This window comes from Misgurnus anguillicaudatus, chromosome 11 (assembly GCF_027580225.2).
Source record: "Misgurnus anguillicaudatus chromosome 11, ASM2758022v2, whole genome shotgun sequence".
NCBI lineage: Eukaryota > Metazoa > Chordata > Actinopteri > Cypriniformes > Cobitidae > Misgurnus > Misgurnus anguillicaudatus.
In genome coordinates, this window is record NC_073347.2 from 33,823,019 (window position 1) to 33,845,043 (window position 22,025).

The following is a 22,025-nucleotide window of genomic DNA, read 5'->3' on the forward strand; positions in this document are numbered from 1 at the left end:
CTTTAAGATTAAATATTTAATTTTACTTTTTGCATTGTAAATGTATAATACTTCTCAAAACTTCGAATTTAGAGTCTGGTCTGGATTGTGGTGTATAAACACAAGATGGCAGCAGTAATCCATCATGAAACACATCTCTCTTTCTCTGGACCACTAGCATGGAGGCATCTGTGACATACAGGTAGTGAAAAGTATGCAGGATTTCCATAAGTATTATCCATACTTTGTATGGTATGCCATAATGTAAATGCTAGAAGCAGTTTTGCACCAAGTTTGCGTTTTTATCTTAACTATAATATATATTCTATATATAAGCCATCGCAGCACCCTCTACTGGTCTACATGTCGTACATCATCATTATTACATTTTCCTGGGTCCTACTGCTTCTCAAGCATCAAACCTTACAATAGTAGTAAATACTATTCAACACTATACTTCAGAATACGACAGTATACATTAACAAAAGTGTAATAATTACTATATACAGTGTCTCACATTTTACTATAAAAAAGTATACAGCATCTTTTTATATAATTATTTTTATATATTTTTTAAGTTTAATACACTAGTTTCCGAGATGAAATTGCTTTTTTTGGAAATGTACTAATTTCGCATTTTAAGCCCCAAAAATAAAAAAGCGCGATTGTGGTTTAATTTCCATAAGTATGTTTAAGTATGTTTAAGTATGTAACTTATGTACACACATGCGTCAAACGGTCGCGTCACATGCCATATAGCGTCGCGTAATAAAAGGGCACGGACGCGTATAACGCGTTGCCTTAAAAAACGTTAATTTGGAATTCAATCGACGCAAGAACCAAACTTTAAAACTACGCAGACAAACGTGAAAGTCACATGTGGGCAGTCCCTGATTCTTTATTACTGCGTTTTTCCGCTTGTTGCGTCCTCCAGCTGTTTTTGATCGCAGGAACGCGCCCTCTGCGCTCGGCACAGCCAGATTACACGCGAAAACGGCCACGCCTGTTGCAAAAAGAGGAGAAGATTACGGAGTAAAAGCAGAAATATTTCGCTGCAGTTGAGAGAAACTTTCCGGATAGAAAATGTCTGGAGTGGCATCAGCACTCGCCAAACAGAGGGCACTGGCTGCTGGTTTCGGCACGAATGGCAACGCCGTGAAATATATGAACCAGAACTTTGAGACTCTCAGAAGTGAGTGTCTGAGCCGAGGTGAGCTCTTCTGTGATCCCACATTCACAGCTGCACCAGAATCTCTGGGCTTTAACGAACTCGGTCCACGATCGTCTAAAACCAGAGGTATACAGTGGAAAAGACCAGGGGTGAGTTCCTGTTACATCAATTTACACAAAGTTGCTAAAATGATTTTTTATTTAGCCATTTTTGGTTCCCCAAATAACTTTTTCCACAAATAAAACGTCACAGACCCTCTTGTGCAATGTAAAGGTTCTGGTGATGTTGATGGTTCTTTGTGGAGCCTGGCAAAGAATCTTCTAGGACAATTTATTTTTAAGAGCTATTTTTAAGAGAGGTTTTACCACATTGATGTACTAAAGATATTTGTCTAGCTGCATTAGTCCATAAAAAAACTCCAACATCTACAGAAGGCTTTTATTGCATGTGGAAAAGCCTATAAAAAAGCAGGTAACTATGGCGTAGGAACTATTGTGAATTTTAGGAAGATTCCAATTTGGCAAGACATGCCAGCACGTGAATCATCATGTTAGTATTTGGACATCCCAGTCGGTTCAAACATTCAGATGCTTAAGATGCTTGACTCCCTTAAATCTTAAACAAGCAAACCGTTTCAGGAAATAGTTGAATGTTGCGTTGTTTCTGCAGGAACTGACATCCAAGCCTGAGTTTATTGTTGGAGGGGCTACAAGAACAGATATTTGCCAAGGAGCTTTAGGTGAGTGTTTCTAGCACTACTCCCTTGCATTTTAGTTAATACAGCGTGCCATCATGTGTGTCACTTTAAAAAGTGTCTGCTAAATAAAGACACAAACTTTCTGAATCTCCCTCAGCCGTTAGTCAGGAAACTGTGGTTGATTTTTACACCCTCGTGATGACTTACCATTGCGCCGAACTTTATAACTAGCAATGCATCTTAAGATCAGAGAAGTCATTGTGCTTCCTTTGGGTGAAATTCCACAGATGCTGTTTTCAGCCCACAGATTATAAATGTTGTTTGTTTTTGTTACTTGCAATGAATCAGTTCAGCCACATAGAGAAATCTTCTGTCTGTGTTACTAATGATGACGGTTGCGTAACAACAAAAATGTATTACTGCAACCTTTGCTTCACTACGGTGCTTATTTTATCGTGGAGAGACATCAGATAGACTGAATTTACTTCAGTATTGAAGTGTGTATGTAAAAGTGTGAATTATGAATGAAAAGAGGAAGCGGGTAACTTGGCAACACTTTCAGTGTAGTGGCACATGATCTAATCAGGGAAACTCTGCTAACTCTATAAAAGATGATTCATAAGACTGAAAAAAGCTAAACGTTATAGGCGTTTTTAAACTCGAATCTGGGAAGGACAATCTGAAAGGCGCTTATGTGGAGTCAAACTTTGTAAATACTGAATTAAATATTTTTTATAGCCAGAACACAGAGCAGACCTACAGTAGAGGAGTAGAGGATATAATATCATGCTATTTAAAGGCGCAGTGTGTAAATTTTAGCGGCATCTAGTGGTGAGGTTTCAAATTGCAACCAACGGCTTATTCCACAGCTCATCCCATCAATTTTGAAATGCATAGAGAAGCTATGGTAGCCACCACTGGACAAACACGTCATTGTCAGAGACAACTTGGTAAACAAAGTTTGTCCGTTAAGGGCTTCTGTAGAACTATGGCGACACAAAATGGCGGCTTCCATGTAAGGGGACCCTCTGTGTGTATGTAGATAAAAACTGCTAATTTAAAGGTAATAAAAACAGAAAGGTCTTTATACACCACTGATATTATAGTTATGTAGATTATATTGCATTTCTGTCAAGGGATTCTTCTAAAAGTTACACACTGCACCTTTAAAGGTGCAGTGTGAAAATTTTAGCGGCATCTAGTGGTGAGGTTGCGAATTGCAACCAACGCCTTACTCCACGGCTTACCCCTTACTTTTGAAACACATAAATAAGATGCGATAGCCGCCACAGGACAAAATCATGTCAACTTAGTAAAAAAAGTTTGTCTGCTAAAGGCTTCTGTAGAAACATGGCGGCAAAAATGGTGACTTCCATGTAAGGGAACCCTTGGTGTATGTAGATAAAAACGTCTCATTCTAAGGTAATAAAAACATAATGGTTCATTAGGTGAGGTCTTTATACACCACTAGTAATATAGTTATGTATATTATATTGCATTTCTGTCAAGAGATCCTCCTAGAAGTTACAATACACACTGCACCTTTAAATGATTGTCTTTATGTTTTGCTCCTAACTTTGTATCTTTTATGTTGTTGTTCGTTAAAGTCCAATTGTGGGGAAAGTCAGGTTTTATTGTTGTTTATATGTCTGTGGTGTTTTTAATATGCTTTAAGACAAGCCATGTGTAAATTCATTATTCAACACTATTCTTAAGTATTTTCTCCATAAAATTGGAGAGCGTCTCATTCCTGCGGTTTTCAATTGCCTTGGTTTCCCACGTCACAAACACGAAACCAATCACATCGACACAGTTAAACGCGTGTATCAGTAGTTCTTCGCAGTTATGTGTCTGAAAATGCTGAATGTGGCATCTATTTACATGTATATCTAAGGTATGAGGAGGTGCGAAAGAATATAGGCGGGGACTAATTTGCATATTCATCGATACACGTATACTGTGACGGGTTAAACTTTTATATATGCTAATATGATGCTCAAAGTTGAGTTTTAACTGATAAAATTATTGATTACAGGGAGACTATGCACTAGGGTGGTCCTTATGGGTCAGTTTTTTTTTTTAAATTTTCAACTCTTACCCCCTAAAAGTGTTAGGATATTAATAAAAAGACACTGTGCAAATTTTTGAATTGTTCCTACAATATTCATAGGTTGCTCAAAGACATATTTTGCAAAAACTGTACCATTTAAAAAATGCACAAAACACACAAAACTTGCTTCTTGGAGGATAACTTTGTTCCAGTTATTTTAGTCTCTTCTGATCCTATTGTGCTTCATTCACATTGAAGCTTTCTTGCTTTGTAAGACATATCACAACTAATACAAGAGTTTTAATTGATGGAGCATGCTCAAATAAGTCCACCGCTGCCATAAGTATATATTATTAAACAATTATACATGCTAGCACAACGTATCACATAAAACGCCAATGTGTTACACTTGAAACGTCTTGGGCAACCTCTAAATATTATTGATATTAAAAAAATTGCCCAATTTTTTTATTTAAACATATTGGTGGGGTGAGAGCATGAACTTTTAGAAGTTGGAAAAAAAGGACCACCCTACTATGCGCTAATATATCGGCCTACAGTATAATTGTTTTTGGCAGATAAAAGCATTTTTCCCACTAACAGACATCAGCTGATTGTTTAAAAACAGCCGATGATCAGGGCATGCAGATTATATCATGACAATCTTATATCCTCCAGTTTGTACGGTCTGCATTTCTACAGGGAGTGCAGAATTATTAGGCAAGTTGTATTTTTGAGGATTACTTTTGTTATTGTACAACTACAGTGCTCTTGGTCAATTCAAAATGTTAACAAACCCTCAAACCTGAACATTTAAGTAGTAAAAGTGAAATTTTGGCTTTATTAAGAGAATATTTCTATGTACATCATTATTAGGCAACTATTAGTGTGCAGAATTATTAGGCAACTAAATGAAAAACAAAGATTTTACCATCTCACTTGTTTTTTTTTTCACTTGTTAAAGTGAGAATAATAAACAGACTCTATATTTACAAAAAAAATAATAAAACAATAAAAAATAAAAAAAGATATAGACTCAGTGACCAGTATAGCCACCCTTCTTTTCGATAACAGTCACAAGCCTTCCATTCACGGATTCAGTCCGTTTCTTGATCTGATCTGAACCAACATTTTGTGCAGACGCAACCACAGCCCCCCAGACACTGTTCAGAGAGGTGTACTGTTTACCTTCACTGAAAATGTCCTGTTTAAGAAGGGATCAAAAGGTCTTAATAGGGTTTAAGTCAGGTGAATAAGGGGGCCATGTCATTAGTTTTTCATCTCTAAGGCCTTTACAGGCCAGCCATGCAGTGGAGTACTTGTGATGTATGTGCTGAAGCGTTGTCTTACAAAATAATCAGTCTTCTTGAAAGATGCAAACTTTTTCCTGTGCCACTGCTTGAAGAAAGTGTCTTCTACATTACAGGCAGGCAGGCACAGACAGGTATTATTAAACATGAGCTTGTTGGACCTTTTTTTAGGTTGAAAATGGAAATAAAAAACAACTCTCAGACCTACTGCCAATTTTTAGAAGACACTTTCTTCGAGCAGTGGTGCAGGAGGAAGTCTGCATCTTTCAGGAAGACTTTTTTGTGCGGGACAACGCTTCAGCGCATGCATCGGGGTGCTCCGCTGCATGGCTGGCCAGTAAAGGCCTTAAAGGTGAAAAACGAATGACATGGCCCCTTCTTCACCTGACTTAAACCCTATTGAGACCTTTTGATCCCTTCTTAAGCAGGACATTTTCAGTGAAGGTAAACAGTACACCTCTCTGAACAGTGTCTGGGAGGCTGTGGTTGCGTCAGCACAAAATGTTGGTTCAGACCAGATCAAGAAACTGACTGAATCCGTGAATGGAAGGCTTGTGACTGTTATCGAAAAGAAGGGTGGCTGTGCTGGTCACTGAGTCTATATCTTTTTTATTTTTTATTGTTTTATGATTTTTTTTGTGGGTGTAGGGTTTGTTTGTTGTTCTCACTTTAACAGGTGAAAAAAAAACACGTGAGATGGCAAAATCCCTGTTTTTCACCCAGTTGCCCAATAATTCTGCACACCAATAGCTGCCCAACAATGATGTACATAGAAACACTCCCTCAACAAAGCCAAAACTTCACTTTTGCTACTTGGGTGTTCGGGTTTGGGGGTTTGTTGGCATTTTGAGTTGACCAAGAGCACTGTGGTTGCACAACAACAAAAGCAATCCTCAAAAATACAACTTGCCTAATAATTCTGCACTCCCTGTATTATAAAACTATTTGCATCTATCGGTATCAGCAGATGACATCATTCTTATTACTCGATTATCGTACCACAGAAATTTGGTATCGATGCATCCTTTAGTCATGATACAGTATGTTTGTATTTTTTTATGTTAAAACGTTCACATCTTTTGTCTTATGCCAGGTGATTGTTGGCTCTTAGCAGCTATTGCCTCCCTAACCCTCAATGAAGACGTTCTGGGTCGTGTCGTACCATCCAACCAAGGCTTTGGGAATGACTATGCTGGTATTTTTCACTTTCAGGTAAACAAGTTTTTAGTTTAGTTGTCATGTGTACAGACTTATGTATAGTTATATGTACAGTCAATGACAGATTGTTGACATGCCGTATAAAAAGTTAAATAAAATAGAATTAAGAGGATACAGATATAAGGTGGTTTCCCAGATAGGACTTATCTTAGTCCCACACTATAAGGCATGTTTGAGCTGGCTTAATTTAAAAATATCTTGCACTGACAGATCTTAACATATAAGCACCATTTTTTTTTTTGCCTTAAGATGCACACAAGTACTGTTTTTTACTACTTAAAGGTCCTTATATAACACAGTAGTGGGTTTCCATCCAAACGTAAACCCAATCTTTTCAAAATTTGCAACAATAAAGAAAAACAAACCAATGCGAATTAGATGCGTTTCCATCAAGTTGTTCGAGCAAATAACCTTGTAACCAACAGAAAATAAAACAAGGCATGCTTAGAAAATTGAGACATATGATTTGTCAAGTTATTAATTTACTAGTAGTGCAGTTTGTAATGACCAAACTGAGAAAAGAAGAAATAGATAATTTTTGATGCAGGCGCTAGCAGCAAGGGCATTGCGACGACGTTGAGCGGCAAAGGCAACGTCAGCTAGATGATCAGTCACGAGGGTTTAATGTTCGCTGGGTTTAAATGGGTTTCCATCTCCCATTATTCACATTTAATCTTTTTTCGCATAGGTGAAAAAACAAAGGTAAAGCATAATAAACATTCAATTTTTATTCATGCATTTATCTATTTATGCATTTTTATTTGAAATGTGGCCTTTCCATCACTCAGTTATTATGCGATACTTAAAAATGTTCATAAAATCATTGTGATGGAAACCCAGCTAATGTGGTTGCTTGCCAAGTTTGTATGTTATACAATCACGCAACTATTTCCCTTTAGTTGAGGGGGGGGTTTAAACGCAATGTCAGTTTGTCTCACCAATATCGTGCAGGCCTAATTGTAATGTAAGGTATGTGTGCATGTAAAGTACAGATCCTAGATGTAAAAAGCGCAGTAACAGTATGTGAACAGACAAAAATATCAAATTAATTAACAGGTTCATATGAAAGCTCAGTAAACTTTTTTAATCTAAACAAAATGTGAAATAGACAAACATGAGTTTTTCAATATTTTTTTATAATCGGTATTCTAACTGTGTACCAGTACCATATTGTATGTACAACTGAAGTGAAAAAGTGAAGTGATTTTCAAGTGCGGTAACCCATAGTTAAAGTTAGATATTCAAAGTTAGGTTAAATAGTTTGAAGAAATGTAGGCCTTGCTAGGAGTTTGCTACTTGTTAGGATGTTCTGACTACTTGTTAGGGCCTTACTGAGCAGTTGCTATGGTATTCTAGATGATTGCAAAGTAGTTAATAGATACATGTACAGACAGACCTTGCCCAAGTTTGTCCATTTGCCAATGTATCTTGATATGGACGTGTAACGCATTGTTTCAAATCACTCAATGTCCTCTGTATGCATTTTTTTAAAGAGAAACTTTGGCTCCGGTTTTTGGGATGGTGGAATGTTTTGGTCAGTACAGGAAGTAACTGACTCATAATGCTGCACAATTTATCCCAGAGGAAGAGCCCTCCCAATATCTGTGTGTGCGCTTAGCTTTACATTGTTTTCAAACCTCAGAGTAGTCAGGCATATCTGACAGTGCTTGAAATCTTACTTTTTGGCTCTTGTGTTTTCCTCTTTAAATATTGTGTTTGTTATTTGCTGGCAGTTGTGGCAGTATGGGGAATGGGTCGATGTGGTGGTGGATGACCGCCTGCCATCTAGAGATGGAGAACTGCTGTTTGTTCATTCAGCAACCGGCTCAGAGTTCTGGAGCGCCCTGCTGGAGAAGGCGTATGCCAAGTGAGTCATAACATCTCCTTTTTGTGGCTTTGAAATTTGGTCTTGCCTTACAACCACAATTACATCAACTTTACATTCTTTCAGTCCGTGTAAGTGCAGTAAAGTTTATTTTGTTTGAGATTTAAGTATACTGTACACTGAAACACATGCTGTTTTACCTAAGGCTGGTCTCACACTACAGGATTTTTAAAATCCTGGCTGATCTACACACGTCAGGATAATCGTGACAGTTTTTCTTCTAAAATTTTAAATAGGCTCGCACTGCGTGTTTTCCAGATAGCAGATGACTCTGGGCCGTATCCGCACCTAGAGACGTCTGTTGTCTGGACGATTCTCCTCGGCTCATGTTTTTGAGGGAGCAATCATGTCTTCACGTTATTTACGCTTTTTTATGTTTCCACACTTCCAAAAGCAGTTTCTCCATCTCCTCTGTCCAAAATTATTTCAAATAGTCTGTCTATCACCTCCGTCTCTTGACATGATCATCCCGACTTAAAATCTTTTATATTAAACATGTTTTTTTATAGGGTCGACCAGATCAAGAGGTTAAAGATTATTATTGGTAAACGTCACACATAACATGATAATCTGAGCCAAATAACGGAAACGATTGAGTTCCGGGAGGGAAAAATCAGGGCACTGCACAAAAAATGATTTAAAAAAATCACATTTTAGTGAATATGTGCCTAAAGCAAGCAAAAAATCTGCCAATGGGGTAAGAAAAAAAATCTAGAAATAAGTTTACTTTTTCTTAATCACTTAATTAAACAAAATTGAAGAAAAGTTTTGTTATCCCACTGCCAGATTTTTTAAGCACAAATCCACCTAAATAGTATTTTTTTTGTCTAAAAACTAGACTTATTTTCTCAGGTCATTTTGCTCATTGAGAAAATTAATTTTGATTAAGTATATTTGTGTTGTTTTCAGTAAAATAATAAAAAAATTCTTAAAGGAATAGTTGATACATCCCTCTATCATCTGTGTGCGTGCACGTAAGCGCTGGAGCGCGCTGCGACGCTTCGAAAGCATTTAGCTTAGCCCCATTCATTCAATGGTACCAATCAGAGATAAAGTTAGAAGTGACCAAACACATCAACGTTTTTCCTATTTAAGACAAGTAGTTATACAAGCAAGTTTGGTGGTACAAAATAAAACGTAGCGCTTTTCTAAGCGGATTTAAAAGAGGAACTATATTTTATGGCGTAATAGCACTTTTGTGAGTACTTCGACTCGCCGCAGTAACACCCTCCCTCTCCCATTATAAGAGGGAGAAGGGGAGCGGACTTTTCAGGCGAGTCGAAGTACTCCCAAAAGTGCTATTGCGCCATAAAATATAGTTACTCTTTTAGAAAAGCGCTACGTTTTATTTTGTACCACCAAACTTGTTTGTATAACTACTCGTCTTAAATAGGAAAAACGTTGATGTGTTTGGTCACTTCTAACTTTGGTACCATTGAATGAATGGGGCTAAGCTAAATGCTTTCGAAGTGTCCCAGCGCGCTCCAGCACTTACGTGCCCGCACACAGATGATAGAGGGATGTATCAACAATTCTTAGTTAAGGTAATAACATATTTTAATATTGAAAATGAGTAGACTATTCTTTTAAAGGAGATATTTCAAAAGACTTTTTCAAGATGTCAAATAAATCTTTGTTGTCCCCAGAGTACGTATGTGAAGTTCTAGCTCAAAATACCATATAGATAATATATTACAACATGTTAAAATTGACACTTTGTAGGTGTGAGCAAAAATGTGTCGCTTTTGCGTGTGTCCTTTTAAATGCAAATGAGCTGATCTCTGCACTTAATGGCAGTACTGTGGTTGGATAGAGCAGAATAAGGAGCATTATTATCCTCTTCTGACATCACAAGGGGAGCAACATTTTTCACATGCTTGAAGAGATTGGTTTACCAAGACTACTGGGTTGATCTTTTTCACGTTTTCAAGGTTGGTACAAGCACTGGGGACCCATTTATAGCACTTTAAGGGGACATATCATAAAAATCCATAAAAATCCAAAAAAAAATGTTTAAGTAAGAAAGTCATTTTTTTGCATTGGGTAAATTCAGGGTAAAATCCTGTATTGTAAGATCCGGCTTAAAATGTTTGTGCCAGACAATTTCAGATGAATATATTATTAAAAGGTAAATAATTCAGTTGCTTATTTTTAAATCCTGAATATGTATACCTTTTAAAAGTATAATTAATGTTATTTTGCATTACAAACAGAGTAACCATTAATAATAATAGTATGTTCAGTATGTTATATATTGTTATACAAATTATTGTTAATCCTATCAGTGGTAAGTCATGAGGACACATATTTCTGTCACACTAATGGAAACAATCACTATCTTTTACTCTATGTAGGATCTGATGTGACATTGTTTTTTGTTCCTCAGGGTTAATGGATGCTATGAAGCTTTGTCTGGAGGTTCAACCACTGAGGGCTTTGAGGATTTCACCGGAGGAATTGCTGAAATGTACGAGTTGAAACAAGCTCCATCCAACATGTTTCAAATCATCAAGAAAGCCTTGGATTGTGGAGCGCTGTTGGGCTGCTCCATAGATGTATGAGCATTTTGTGTATTCTGTCTATATACATATGAAGAGTTTCGTTGCAAAACGACATAACTCCGTTTTTAACATTTTTGTCAAAACTTGTTTATTATTATGTTATCATGTTATTATTTTGTTTTATGGTGCTACTTAGCTGTATTTTTTAATGAAGGTTTAAATCAAAACAAACCAACTGCAGTTGAATTGATATTATTTGGAATGCACAACCAAAAAACGAGACTTCTGAAAAATTAAGAAAATGGAGTTATCTCGTTTTGCAACGAAACTTTTCATACAGTTGAAAGAAAAAGTATGTGAACCCTTTGGGCTTACTTGGATTTCTTCATAAATTAGTCATAAAATGTGTTCTGATCTTCATCTAAGTCACAACAATAGAGAAACACAGTCTGCTTAAACTTATACCGCACAAACATTATAAGTTTTCATGTTTTTATTGAACACAACATGTAAACATTCATAGTGCAGGGTGGAAAAACTATGTGAAACCCTAGGCTAATGACTTCTCCAAGAGCTAATTGGAGCCAGGAGTCAGCCAATATATGATGAGATTGGATGTGTTGTTTAAAGCTGCCCTGTCCAACAAAAAACACACACCAGTTTTGAGTTTGCCCTTCTGAAGAAGCATTGTCTGATGTGAACCATGCTTCGCACAAAAGAGCTCTCAGAAGACCTACGATCAAGAATTGTTAACTTCCATAAAGCTGGAAAGGGCTACAAAAGTATATCTAAAAGCCTTGATGTCCATGTGTCCACGGTAAGACAGATTGTCTACAAATGGAGAAAGTTCAGCACTGTTGCTACACTCCCTAGGTGTGGTCATCCTGTAAAGATGACTGCAAGAGCACAGCGTGGAATGCTCAATGAGGTGAAGAAGAATCCTAGAGTGTCAGCTACAGAAATCTCTGGCACATGCTAACATTTTTGTTGACAAATCTACAATAAGGAAAACATTAAAAAAGAATAGACTTCATGGGAGGACACCACGGATGAAGCCACTGCTGTCCAAAAAAAACATTGCAGCACGTTTGAAGTTTGCAAAAGAGCACATGGATGTTCCACAGCACTACTGGCAAAACCTTCTGTGGACAGATAAAACCAAAATTGAGTTATTTTCAAGTTTATCAAGACATTTTGCAGGAAAACTTAAGACCATTTGTCCGCCAACTGAAGCTTAACAGAGGATGGACGATGCAACAGGACAACGGCCCAAAGCATAGAAGTAAATCAACAACAGAATGGCTTCAACAGAAGAAAATACGCCTGACCTCAACCCGATTGAGATGCTGTGGCATGACCTCAATAGAGCGATTCACACCAGACATCCCAAGAATATTGCTGAACTGAAACACTTTTGTAAAGAAGAATGGTCCAAAATTTCTCCTGACTGTTGTGCAGGTCTGATCGGCAACTATAGGAAACGTTTGGTTGAGGTTATTGCTGCCAAAGGAGGGTCAACCAGTTATTAAACCCAAAGGTTCACAAACCTTTTTCACCCTGCACTATGAATGTTTACATGTTGTGTTCAATAAAAATATGAAAACGTATAATGTTTGTGCGGTATTAGTTTAAGCAGACTGTGTTTCTCTATTGTTGTGACTTAGATGAAGATCAAAACACATTTTATGACCAATTTATGAAGAAATCCAAGTAAGCCCAAAGGGTTCACATACTTTTTCTTTCATCTGTATATTCTGCCGAATATAAAAATTCAGTGGTTATTGATCACGTTATTCCAAAACTTATAGTATACTGTACTATACCAAACAGGTGAACTATACCTTTCAGAAAGATGTGAATATTAACAGTTTTTCTCTGTTCTTACAGATCACCAGCGCTGCAGACTCTGAGGCCATCACTCATCAGAAGCTTGTGAAGGGTCATGCTTACTCTCTTACTGGAGCGATTGAGGTTATTCACCTGTGTGTCTTCTGTGCAAAAACTGGCCCGAATTCAAATGCATTTTCTTGATTGTATAATTGCAGGAACATTTGGTGTCCAAAGTAAAAAAAAAAATCTTAATATAGTATATTTTTTATTATGTGGTACTTGTTGTCATGGATGTGTTACAGACCATAACAGTATAATATTTTCTTTAAAAAATGTCTTCTATAGCTGAAAATTATGATTTCCTATTGGTAACGAAGTTTGACGGTAACAGAATTGACCATCACACTGATTTTTTTGCGCATTTTGAAGTATCGCATTAGAAGCGAGTGATAGAAATGGTAAATTCCAAATACAAATCCCTTATTTCGCAAAGATGTTTTTAAGCTCGCTTGAGGTGGTTTTTGAGTTACGTGAAAAAGAGTAAAACGCATTTGCCGAATAAATTCTGATGTAGCGAACGTGAAACCCACATTGTCTATCAGCTGGCGTTTGTCTTTACCATACATGGGGCTCGACGTTGTCACAATGCCCTTGCTGTTAGTGCCTGGATCAAAAATTGCATTTCTTTTTCTGTGCACAGCATTCAGTTTGGCAATTACAAACTGCACTGCTAGTACATTTATAACTTTAAATAAATTTACTGCAATCATGTCTCAATTTTCTAAGCATGCCTTGTTTTATTTACTGTTGGTTAATATGTTACCAATACCACCGTCATCCACTCAAACAACGTGATGGAAACGCACCTAATTTGCATTTGTTTGTTTTTCTTTTTATGCAAATTTAAAAAGATTCACTTCACATTTTAATGGAAACCCAGTAATTGGCACAACAGGAAATCATGATTTTCAGCTATATAAGAAACTGCAAGGAAAAATTATATTGTTATGGCCTGTTGCACCTTGTGTTCCATGAGTACCAGATTATTAAAATAATAAAAGATATAATAATTTGAAAAAAAGAAGAAAAAACTTCCTATACGCAATAAATCGATTTTGACTAATTTTGGCTAATTTGACTAATAACGTGTTTTCTATTCCAAGAAAGTGACAAGATGAAAACCACTATTTTCTGTTACAAACTTTACATAGCATTTTAGGTTATAAAACATAAAAAATTCAAATACATAATTTGATTTTCAAAGATTTATTATAAAAAAGGATTTTTCCACAAAATGCAATAAACCATGAAGTTTATTTTCAAAATGCTATAAATCTGTTGAATCAATATATAAATGTGCATTCATCTTTGCCATGTTATATTCATTTAGTTGACCAGTGGTATACACTGATAAAAAATAACATTAATGGCATTAACCAAAACACTTACTTTGTAATATTAAGAACACTGTCATTGCTGCGGTAATACTTGGGATGTCGTCGCTTAACATTTTTCACAGCGATCAGCTGTAAAATGTTTTGGTCCTGCTCGGTTTTCTTTGGCTTCGCGTAAAATAAAAGTTTTTCATAAGATCCCCTGGGGTCAATGTGTTAGCATGACAGAAGCTTGATGCTGTCGGGAGAACAAGCAACAGCCGGCATTTTTCCCTCTCCCGAGTGCCTCTCACGTAAATTATTAGATGTTGATGGCTTATGTTTCTTTCTCGTCACAGAAAACCACCACAGGGTTATCCATGCCATTAAAGTATTATTTTGTTTTTGTCTGTTTGTTGATCACAAAGTACAAGGTGAGGAAAACTAGGATTTCGTGTGTATTCAATGCGACGCCATTGTTTTTTATAATGCGTGGAATTGTGCGCTGTGATTTGTTGAGCAGATTTATTGCATTTTGCAGAAAAGGAGGAGTGGCGTTTATTGCGTTTTGGGAAAAAAGGGAGAAATGATGACAGAATAACACGGCGGATATTGGATTTTGCGTAAAATTAAGAATTTACTTTTAAATACTGATCTGATGTAATACTGAATTTGGCAGTAACTCATTTTTGGGAGTAACTCATTTTTTTTTTAATGGCGTTTATCGCATTTTGGAACCAAACTCTTCAAATATACCCGCATTTATATAATGCCCCACATGTTAACTTTATTGTGCATGATGCTCATGTTCTGATGGTGATGTTTTGGACTTGTCAGGTTAATTATAGAGGCCGGAAGGAGAAGCTGGTCCGGGTTCGAAATCCTTGGGGTCAAGTGGAATGGACAGGGGCTTGGAGTGACAAGTAAATATTTACCAATCAAACAACACAACATAAAATATATAAAATGTACTCTATATTATTCTGTTACATGAGCTTGCAAAGTGTTTATTGTATCATCATATAATTGTATGATATTTTAGAGGTTGCTGGATGCTGATGTTACATTTGTGCATATCAACACATATTAGCATGGTGTATATTATTTTGTAACTTATTATTGAATCAAATCTATTCTAATACACCTTTAGCTCTTCTGAGTGGAATGCAGTCGATTCATCTGAACGTGGAAACGTCAAAGCAGAAGATGGAGAATTCTGGTAAAGAGTTTGTGTATGATGTATTGTTTGAAGTATAATGTTACTTTAGCAGCATTAATTCTTTCTTCACTTCCTGTTTGTACGTGTCCAGGATGTCATTTTCAGATTTCGTGAGACATTATTCTCGTTTAGAGGTGTGCACTTTGACCCCAGACACACTGACAACTGACTCTGTCAAACACTGGAGCACGAGTAAGTTCGACGGCAGCTGGAGAAGAGGCTCAACGGCTGGTGGATGCAGGAATCATCCTTGTAAGTAACTACAAAACAATTAAGTAACTTTAGTGCTGAAGTGTGTCATTTATAGCGCCACTAGTGGCACCAAATGGAATTGCACTCTTTTTTTGAAATGGCCAAAATGGGTCACGCATTATAGCAATTGGGTTTGGGGTGGGACTGTGACATCTTCCAAAGTATTTAAACACAAGTGGCCTATAATAACCTTTAAACATCAAGGTTTTCTTTTTTTGTATTCATTTTTATTGAACATTGTACAACATAAGTTACCCCAGCTCCAAGGGTGCTTTCATGTGTGTTCTTTCAAAACAAATAAGACACCGAAGAGAAAAAATAATAATAAATTAATTTAAAGGAAAAGGAGGGTCAGCAGGTTGCAATATTAATATTTTTGATAATTGAATTGTCCATATTAGTCTTTCAAAGGACGTCTCTTATAATCTCAACTTTTTCATTGGTTTACAGCAACTTCAAAAACAATGCACTGTAACCTGGTGCTGTTATATTCAGCTGATATTTACTGGTCGTTCACAGACACATTCTGGATGAATCCTCAGTTTAAGATCAAACTGAATGAGGAAGACGACGATCCTGATGATAACGAAGTGGGCTGCAGTGTCGTCATCGGTCTGATCCAGAAGAATCGGCGCAAAATGCGAAAGGCCGGAGAGGACATGCACACCATCGGCTATGCCATCTACGAGGTGGGATTGCTAAGATACTGTGCTGTATTTTGGTATTTATAGCACCGTATAACCTGTAATTGGGGCTGCTTATAATGTTGAAATTTTTCCATCTCTTCCAGGTTCCTCCTCAGGTGAGCAAAATGGACTCGCTCCAGAATTATCATATAGACACGTGGCCTCTTTGGGCACTAAAGCAGAACATCTAATAAACCACCTAACAACACCCTTACAACGCCAAAGCAATGGCCTAGAAACCATCAAGACAAAGCAAAATATTAGACAACACACTCAATATGGCAGTGTCTTGTGCATTTTTCTTTAAAAAAAAGTTGATTCTGGTTTGTGATCACTTCATTGCAGTTTCACGGACAGAAGGATGTTCATCTGGATAAGAACTATTTCTTGAGCCACGCTCAGAAAGCTCGATCTGAGACTTTCATCAATCTGAGAGAGGTCAGCACCCGCTTTAAACTTCCTCCTGGAGAATATCTCATCGTTCCTTCCACCTTTGAGCCGAACAAGAACGGAGACTTCTGTGTGCGCGTGTTTTCGGAGAAACAGTCTGAAGTGCAGTAAGGCATCGCTTTGTAATAATAAAACATACAATTTATAATACAATATGCATTTTTTGCACTAAAACAATATATTTATACAGTTAAAAGTGAGTTTTTTTATGTGTTCCAAAATTTTCATTAAAGTCCCTGTAAAGTCAGATATTAACCATTTCCCCGCAATTGACGAGTTATCTCATCAGAAAACGCTTCCCTGCCAATGACGAGTTTTTACGGCATTCCACATTTCCGCTATTATCCACTATGAGGCTGTTTACTCTTGGCATTAACATGCGTTTTCATCGGTCGAATCACAAGTGGACGACGTTAATGCCAGGTGTAAACGGTGTTCAAAACGTTTTGAACGCATCCACTTTCGACCACATTTAGAGGTAGTCGAAGCCCCATTCGATCGGATTGCTTTTGCTTGTGTAAACGCACATGTGGTTGAATGTGTTCGAACAGCCACACGGACCGCCTTCTCTTCGCCAATTTATCTAATCTGTGCTACTAAACACAAGTTTTACATCTTTTCTGACTTCTGGTTTGAAGATACGGTGAACAGCGCTATTTTTAGCCTTTTATTGATACAACTAAAGCGGCTGATCTCCGTAGTTTCGTTTTGAAAGCGTGTGAAAGTTGCGCAATCTTATTTCATCAATTGCGCTGAAAATTCAGAGAAGGCTCTAAAATATACACGAACAAAACACTGTGCAGCATGTTTACTTGCTAAATAAGCAGCGGACTCCGATATAATATTTGCGTCCATATAAACTAATAATTACTCCCGTTCGCATTTGAATGACAGCGGAGAGACTCGCCCACCGTCTCAACAGACCACCCCCTGACAGTATTCAGGACAGAAGTGGTCAAAAGAGACGAATTTAAATACCAGGTGTAAATGTAATGTGTGTCTCTCGTCCACTTGTGATCCGATCGGTGAAAACACATCTTAAAGGAATAGTCTACTCATTTTCAATATTAAAATATGTTATTACCTTAACTAAGAATTGTTGATACATCCCTCTATCATCTGTGTGCGTGCACGTAAGCGCTGGAGCGCTCTGCGACGCTTCGATAGCATTTAGCTTAGCCCCATTCATTCAATGGTACCATTTAGAGATAAAGTTAGAAGTGACCTAACACATCAACGTTTTTCCTATTTAAGACGAGTAGTTATACGAGCAAGTTTGGTGGTACAAAATAAAACGTAGCGCTTTTCTAAGCAGATTTAAAAGAGGAACTATATTTTATGGCGTAATAGCCCTTTTGGGAGTACTTCGACTCGGCGCAGTAACACCCTCCCTCTCCCATTATGAGAGTGAGAAGGGGAGCGGACTTTTCAGGCGAGTCGAAGTACTCCCAAAAGTGCTATTACGCCATAAAATATAGTTCCTCTTTAAAATCCGCTTAGAAAAGCTCTATGTTTTATTTTGTACCACCAAACTTGCTCGTATAACTACTCGTCTTAAATAGGAAAAACGTTGATGTGTTATTAACACATTAAAAGTTATTTAACACCCAACCAAATTTGATTCATAGAATAAAAACAGCAAGTAAATAAAATAATTTAGAAAAATCTTTGCTGTCTGCGCTGAAACCACGCCCACTCGCTGGAAAGCTGCCATCTTTCTTAACTTTTAAATACAGCTATAACCTAAATGGATGCTTCCAATTGTGTTTTAACCCTGCCAAAATAATCCTGTACTCAGAAATGGTGAACTATTTAACAATCTAACTCTGCAATTCAGTACTACATACTGTTTTTGATTTGTTTCAGAAACAGATTTCTAACATGAGTTATGTGATTAAAAACAATTTTTAAGATTGACTTTACAGGGAGTTTAATGTATTGAACAAGCATTTTGGTTTTAAAAACATATTAAACCATTTTTCTTTCATTTTGCTTTTGGGTTAAAATATGATCCAGTTAAAAATTGTATGTAATTCATAAACTAGTTAACTTACTAAGTTACCTCTTCTTGCGTGTCTTTCTTTCAGACAATGTGATGATCCTGTGGAGGCAGATTTTGAAGATGTAAGATGAAATCTATGTGTCTCTTACAATGCTATTGTTAACTACAGTATATTATTGTGGATAACACTGATCTGTTCTGTGACTTCAGGAGACGGTGTCTGAAGATGAGGTTGATTCTGGATTTAGAGGGCTATTTACCAAACTCGCAGGAGAGGTAAGTTAAAGTAGGCTATATCTGAGCATGCACAATGCTGATTTATTACTTTACATGATAAACATGAACCATGTTTGACCGATTATCATTAATATATCAAATCTATTTGTGTTTGTTCTTGTCTAAGGACATGGAGATTTCTGCCTTTGAGATGCGGACGATTCTCAACAAAATAGTTTCAAAACGTGAGTTATTATTATTATTTTTTTTAATATTATGAAAACAAAACAATTAAATTTCTAAAGATATTTAGCAAGATGTTTCTTCTTACAGGGACGGATATTAAAACAGATGGTTTTAGTTTGGATACATGCAGGATCATGGTGAACCTCATGGATGTATCCTTTAATGGTCCAGAAGTGTGGTTTTATATTTTTTGACATGCAGGCCTGGTTTTGCAGACAATGCTTAGGCCTAGTCCCAGACTAAAATTTGAGCTGTCTTAACTGAAAACAACTTACCCTAACATATCTTAAAATATATCTGTGCCATTGTTTTAGATGCACCTAAATCAAATTTATAAAAGCCTAAGCCTAATCTAAACCTTGTCTATGAAACCGGGCTGCAGTTTCTTTCAGGTTATTAGTAAATAAAAGTCATCTACAGTATTTCTATCCATCTCAACTATTTTGTCTTAACTCGGATGCAGGAAAGTGGCAATGGTAAACTGGGGTTAGCGGAGTTTGCCACTTTGTGGAAGAAAATTCAAAAATATCTGGTAAATTAATCTTAAAAACACAAACTCACAAATGCTACTTGTTTGCATTGTTTTTCATGACCTTATATCTTCTTTATTCTCTTTTTAGATCATTTACAAGAAGAATGACATGGACGGATCTGGCTGCATGAGTACACCAGAGATGCGAATGGCTTTGAAGGAAACAGGTGATCTTTGACTCTCATTCAGACTTTTAGTATGTTTTTAAATGAATGAAGGATTTACAAAAATAGCTGTAATAGAAGTAGTTTATCTGGGTTTTTTTTAACTGGTTTTGTTGGTGATCCCCGCACAGGATTCTCTTTAAATGACAGCATTCATCAACTTTTGGCTGCGCGCTTTGGTGAAGCAGACCTGACTATTGACTTTGATAACTTTGTGGCCTGTGTGATGCGTCTGGAGATGATGTTTAGTAAGTACACATGTAAATAGGTTTACAACAATGTATTCAAAAGTCTTGACTTTGATTGGTTAATACAATGATGTTGATTCATTCTGTAAATTGCATGGCTATACAATAAGTTTATTGACCACATTATATTATTAATAATTTTGTGGTCGAGAGCCCATTACTGCTTATGTAATGTGATGTTTGATTCCATTGACAAAAATGTATTACCATTGGCAAAACCAATGTTTTTTTTTTGTAGCAAAATCCATGGTTATTTTGTGGTAACCATGTAGTAAAACCATGGTTAATTTCCGTAAGGGTTATCAATCAAGCACTAACAGCATTTTGTTCTCTTTTGTAGAAGTGTTCAAGAAGATTGACATAGACAACAGTGGTTTCATTGAGTTGAACTTTACTCAGGTAATGTCTCACAATCTAACCAGTATATCTCAGTTCTCTGTATTTTTTAGCTGAGCATTTGCTTGATTTTTTTTTCTTCCTTGCAGTGGCTGATGTTTGCTATGATTTAAAGGACCAGAGGATTTCAAATAGTACTTTTATTATGTCGGTTAACTCACATGACAGTAATATACACACATGCTTTATTTGTATTGTGGACCAATTTGTAAACGTGTCTACGGTTGTTGCTAGAGAGATATAAGAAATGTTGACTGTTGTTTTAATTGATGTTCACTTACATGTTAATGCTGTGCTTGCAAGGCATTATAATTCTTATTCATAGAGATTTAAACAAAATCCTTTCCTGTAAAGGGAAACAGGCAAACACTTTAACATTTTCCACAGAAAATGTATAAGTAGATGTTTTCAAATTCGTATTTATCTATGTTCAAATTATTTCAATATATATGGACTGACATATTTCATTCCTTTCTGTTTATATTTATAACTTAGTAATTAAACATTTTTATACTAACATTCAAATAATGAAGTGTACTTTAGTATAGTATACTGTAGTAAATACAGTCGCTTACTGTAGAATATTATAGTAATTGCTACACTGTAAAACATGGTTCTCAAACTTTTTCAGCGTGCGGCCTCCTTTGTGTACGGTGCATTTCTTTGCGGCCCCCCCAAAGAAAATTTATGACAAAGAACAGTTCTAAAACTTCACATTTTAATTAAACAAAACATTAAATTATACAAAGTAATGCTGCCTTATTTTTTTTAGGTTTAATTTCACAGAATTCATGATAAATTAATATATTTTATAAAATGTCAAAACTGGGGGGCCCCGGACCCCAGTTTGAGAACCACTGCTGTAAAACATGGCTGTAGTTATGCAGCTGTTAGCCAGTAACTTACTGTAGATATAAATTGATGTTGTTTGCTGGCAACAGTTTGTTTAAAGTTAAATGAACATTAAACATTGGCGGGTTTTTGTCTTTACAGAATAAAACTATAAAATAACTAACAGCCTCATGCTAAGCATTCTGGGAACCAGAAATCCTTATCAACCTTTTTTAAATGTTTTTTTCCTTCAGATTTTGGTTCCCAGAATGCTTTGCATGAAGCTGTTATTTGAGTTTTATTCTATAAACATAAAGACTTGTTGATGTTTGGTGTTCATTTGGCTTTGAATAGGCTGTTTCCAGTAAATGGCATACATTTAAATCTACAGTAAGTTGCTTGTAAACAGCTACCAGTAATACTGTAATTTCTACAGGATTTTTTTACAGTGTACATTAATGTATTCTATAGTATTCTGTTGTATTAACTATAGTAAATTGATAAACTGTAATACTTCGGTATATTTACTATGGTAAAGTTCGAGGCTACTATAGCTATTTTAATAGAGATCACTATACTACATTTGAGGTCAAATTATAATTTGAAACCAAGTCTAGTGCCACCTTGCAAGCACGGCTATCACCTATTTTTATATAAATGTATACTTTATAAATGTGTTACTGTACAGTTTTGTCTCTGTGGAGACATAAATAAAGTTTTCCGTGTTTAATTCTATAACGCACGCGTCCGCTACTTTAGCTGAAGTGCA

General features: G+C 36.4%; 1 protein-coding gene across 1 annotated transcript; it reads left to right on the forward strand.

Moving 5' to 3' along the window:
- Window positions 1-740: 740 nt before the first annotated feature.
- Window positions 741-21,994, forward strand: capn2a (calpain 2, (m/II) large subunit a). Its single transcript, XM_055169735.2, has 21 exons — window positions 741-1,299; window positions 1,820-1,889; window positions 6,301-6,419; window positions 8,159-8,292; window positions 10,697-10,865; window positions 12,699-12,782; window positions 14,852-14,937; window positions 15,165-15,233; window positions 15,325-15,485; window positions 16,005-16,174; window positions 16,276-16,287; window positions 16,517-16,728; window positions 18,709-18,745; window positions 18,834-18,899; window positions 19,027-19,084; window positions 19,173-19,237; window positions 19,549-19,617; window positions 19,706-19,784; window positions 19,913-20,029; window positions 20,370-20,428; window positions 20,515-21,994. Exons 1-21 carry the CDS (start codon window positions 1,063-1,065, stop codon window positions 20,536-20,538), a joined length of 2,097 nt encoding a protein of 698 aa, XP_055025710.2. The 5' UTR covers window positions 741-1,062; the 3' UTR covers window positions 20,539-21,994.
- The last annotated feature ends 31 nt before the right edge of the window (window positions 21,995-22,025 follow it).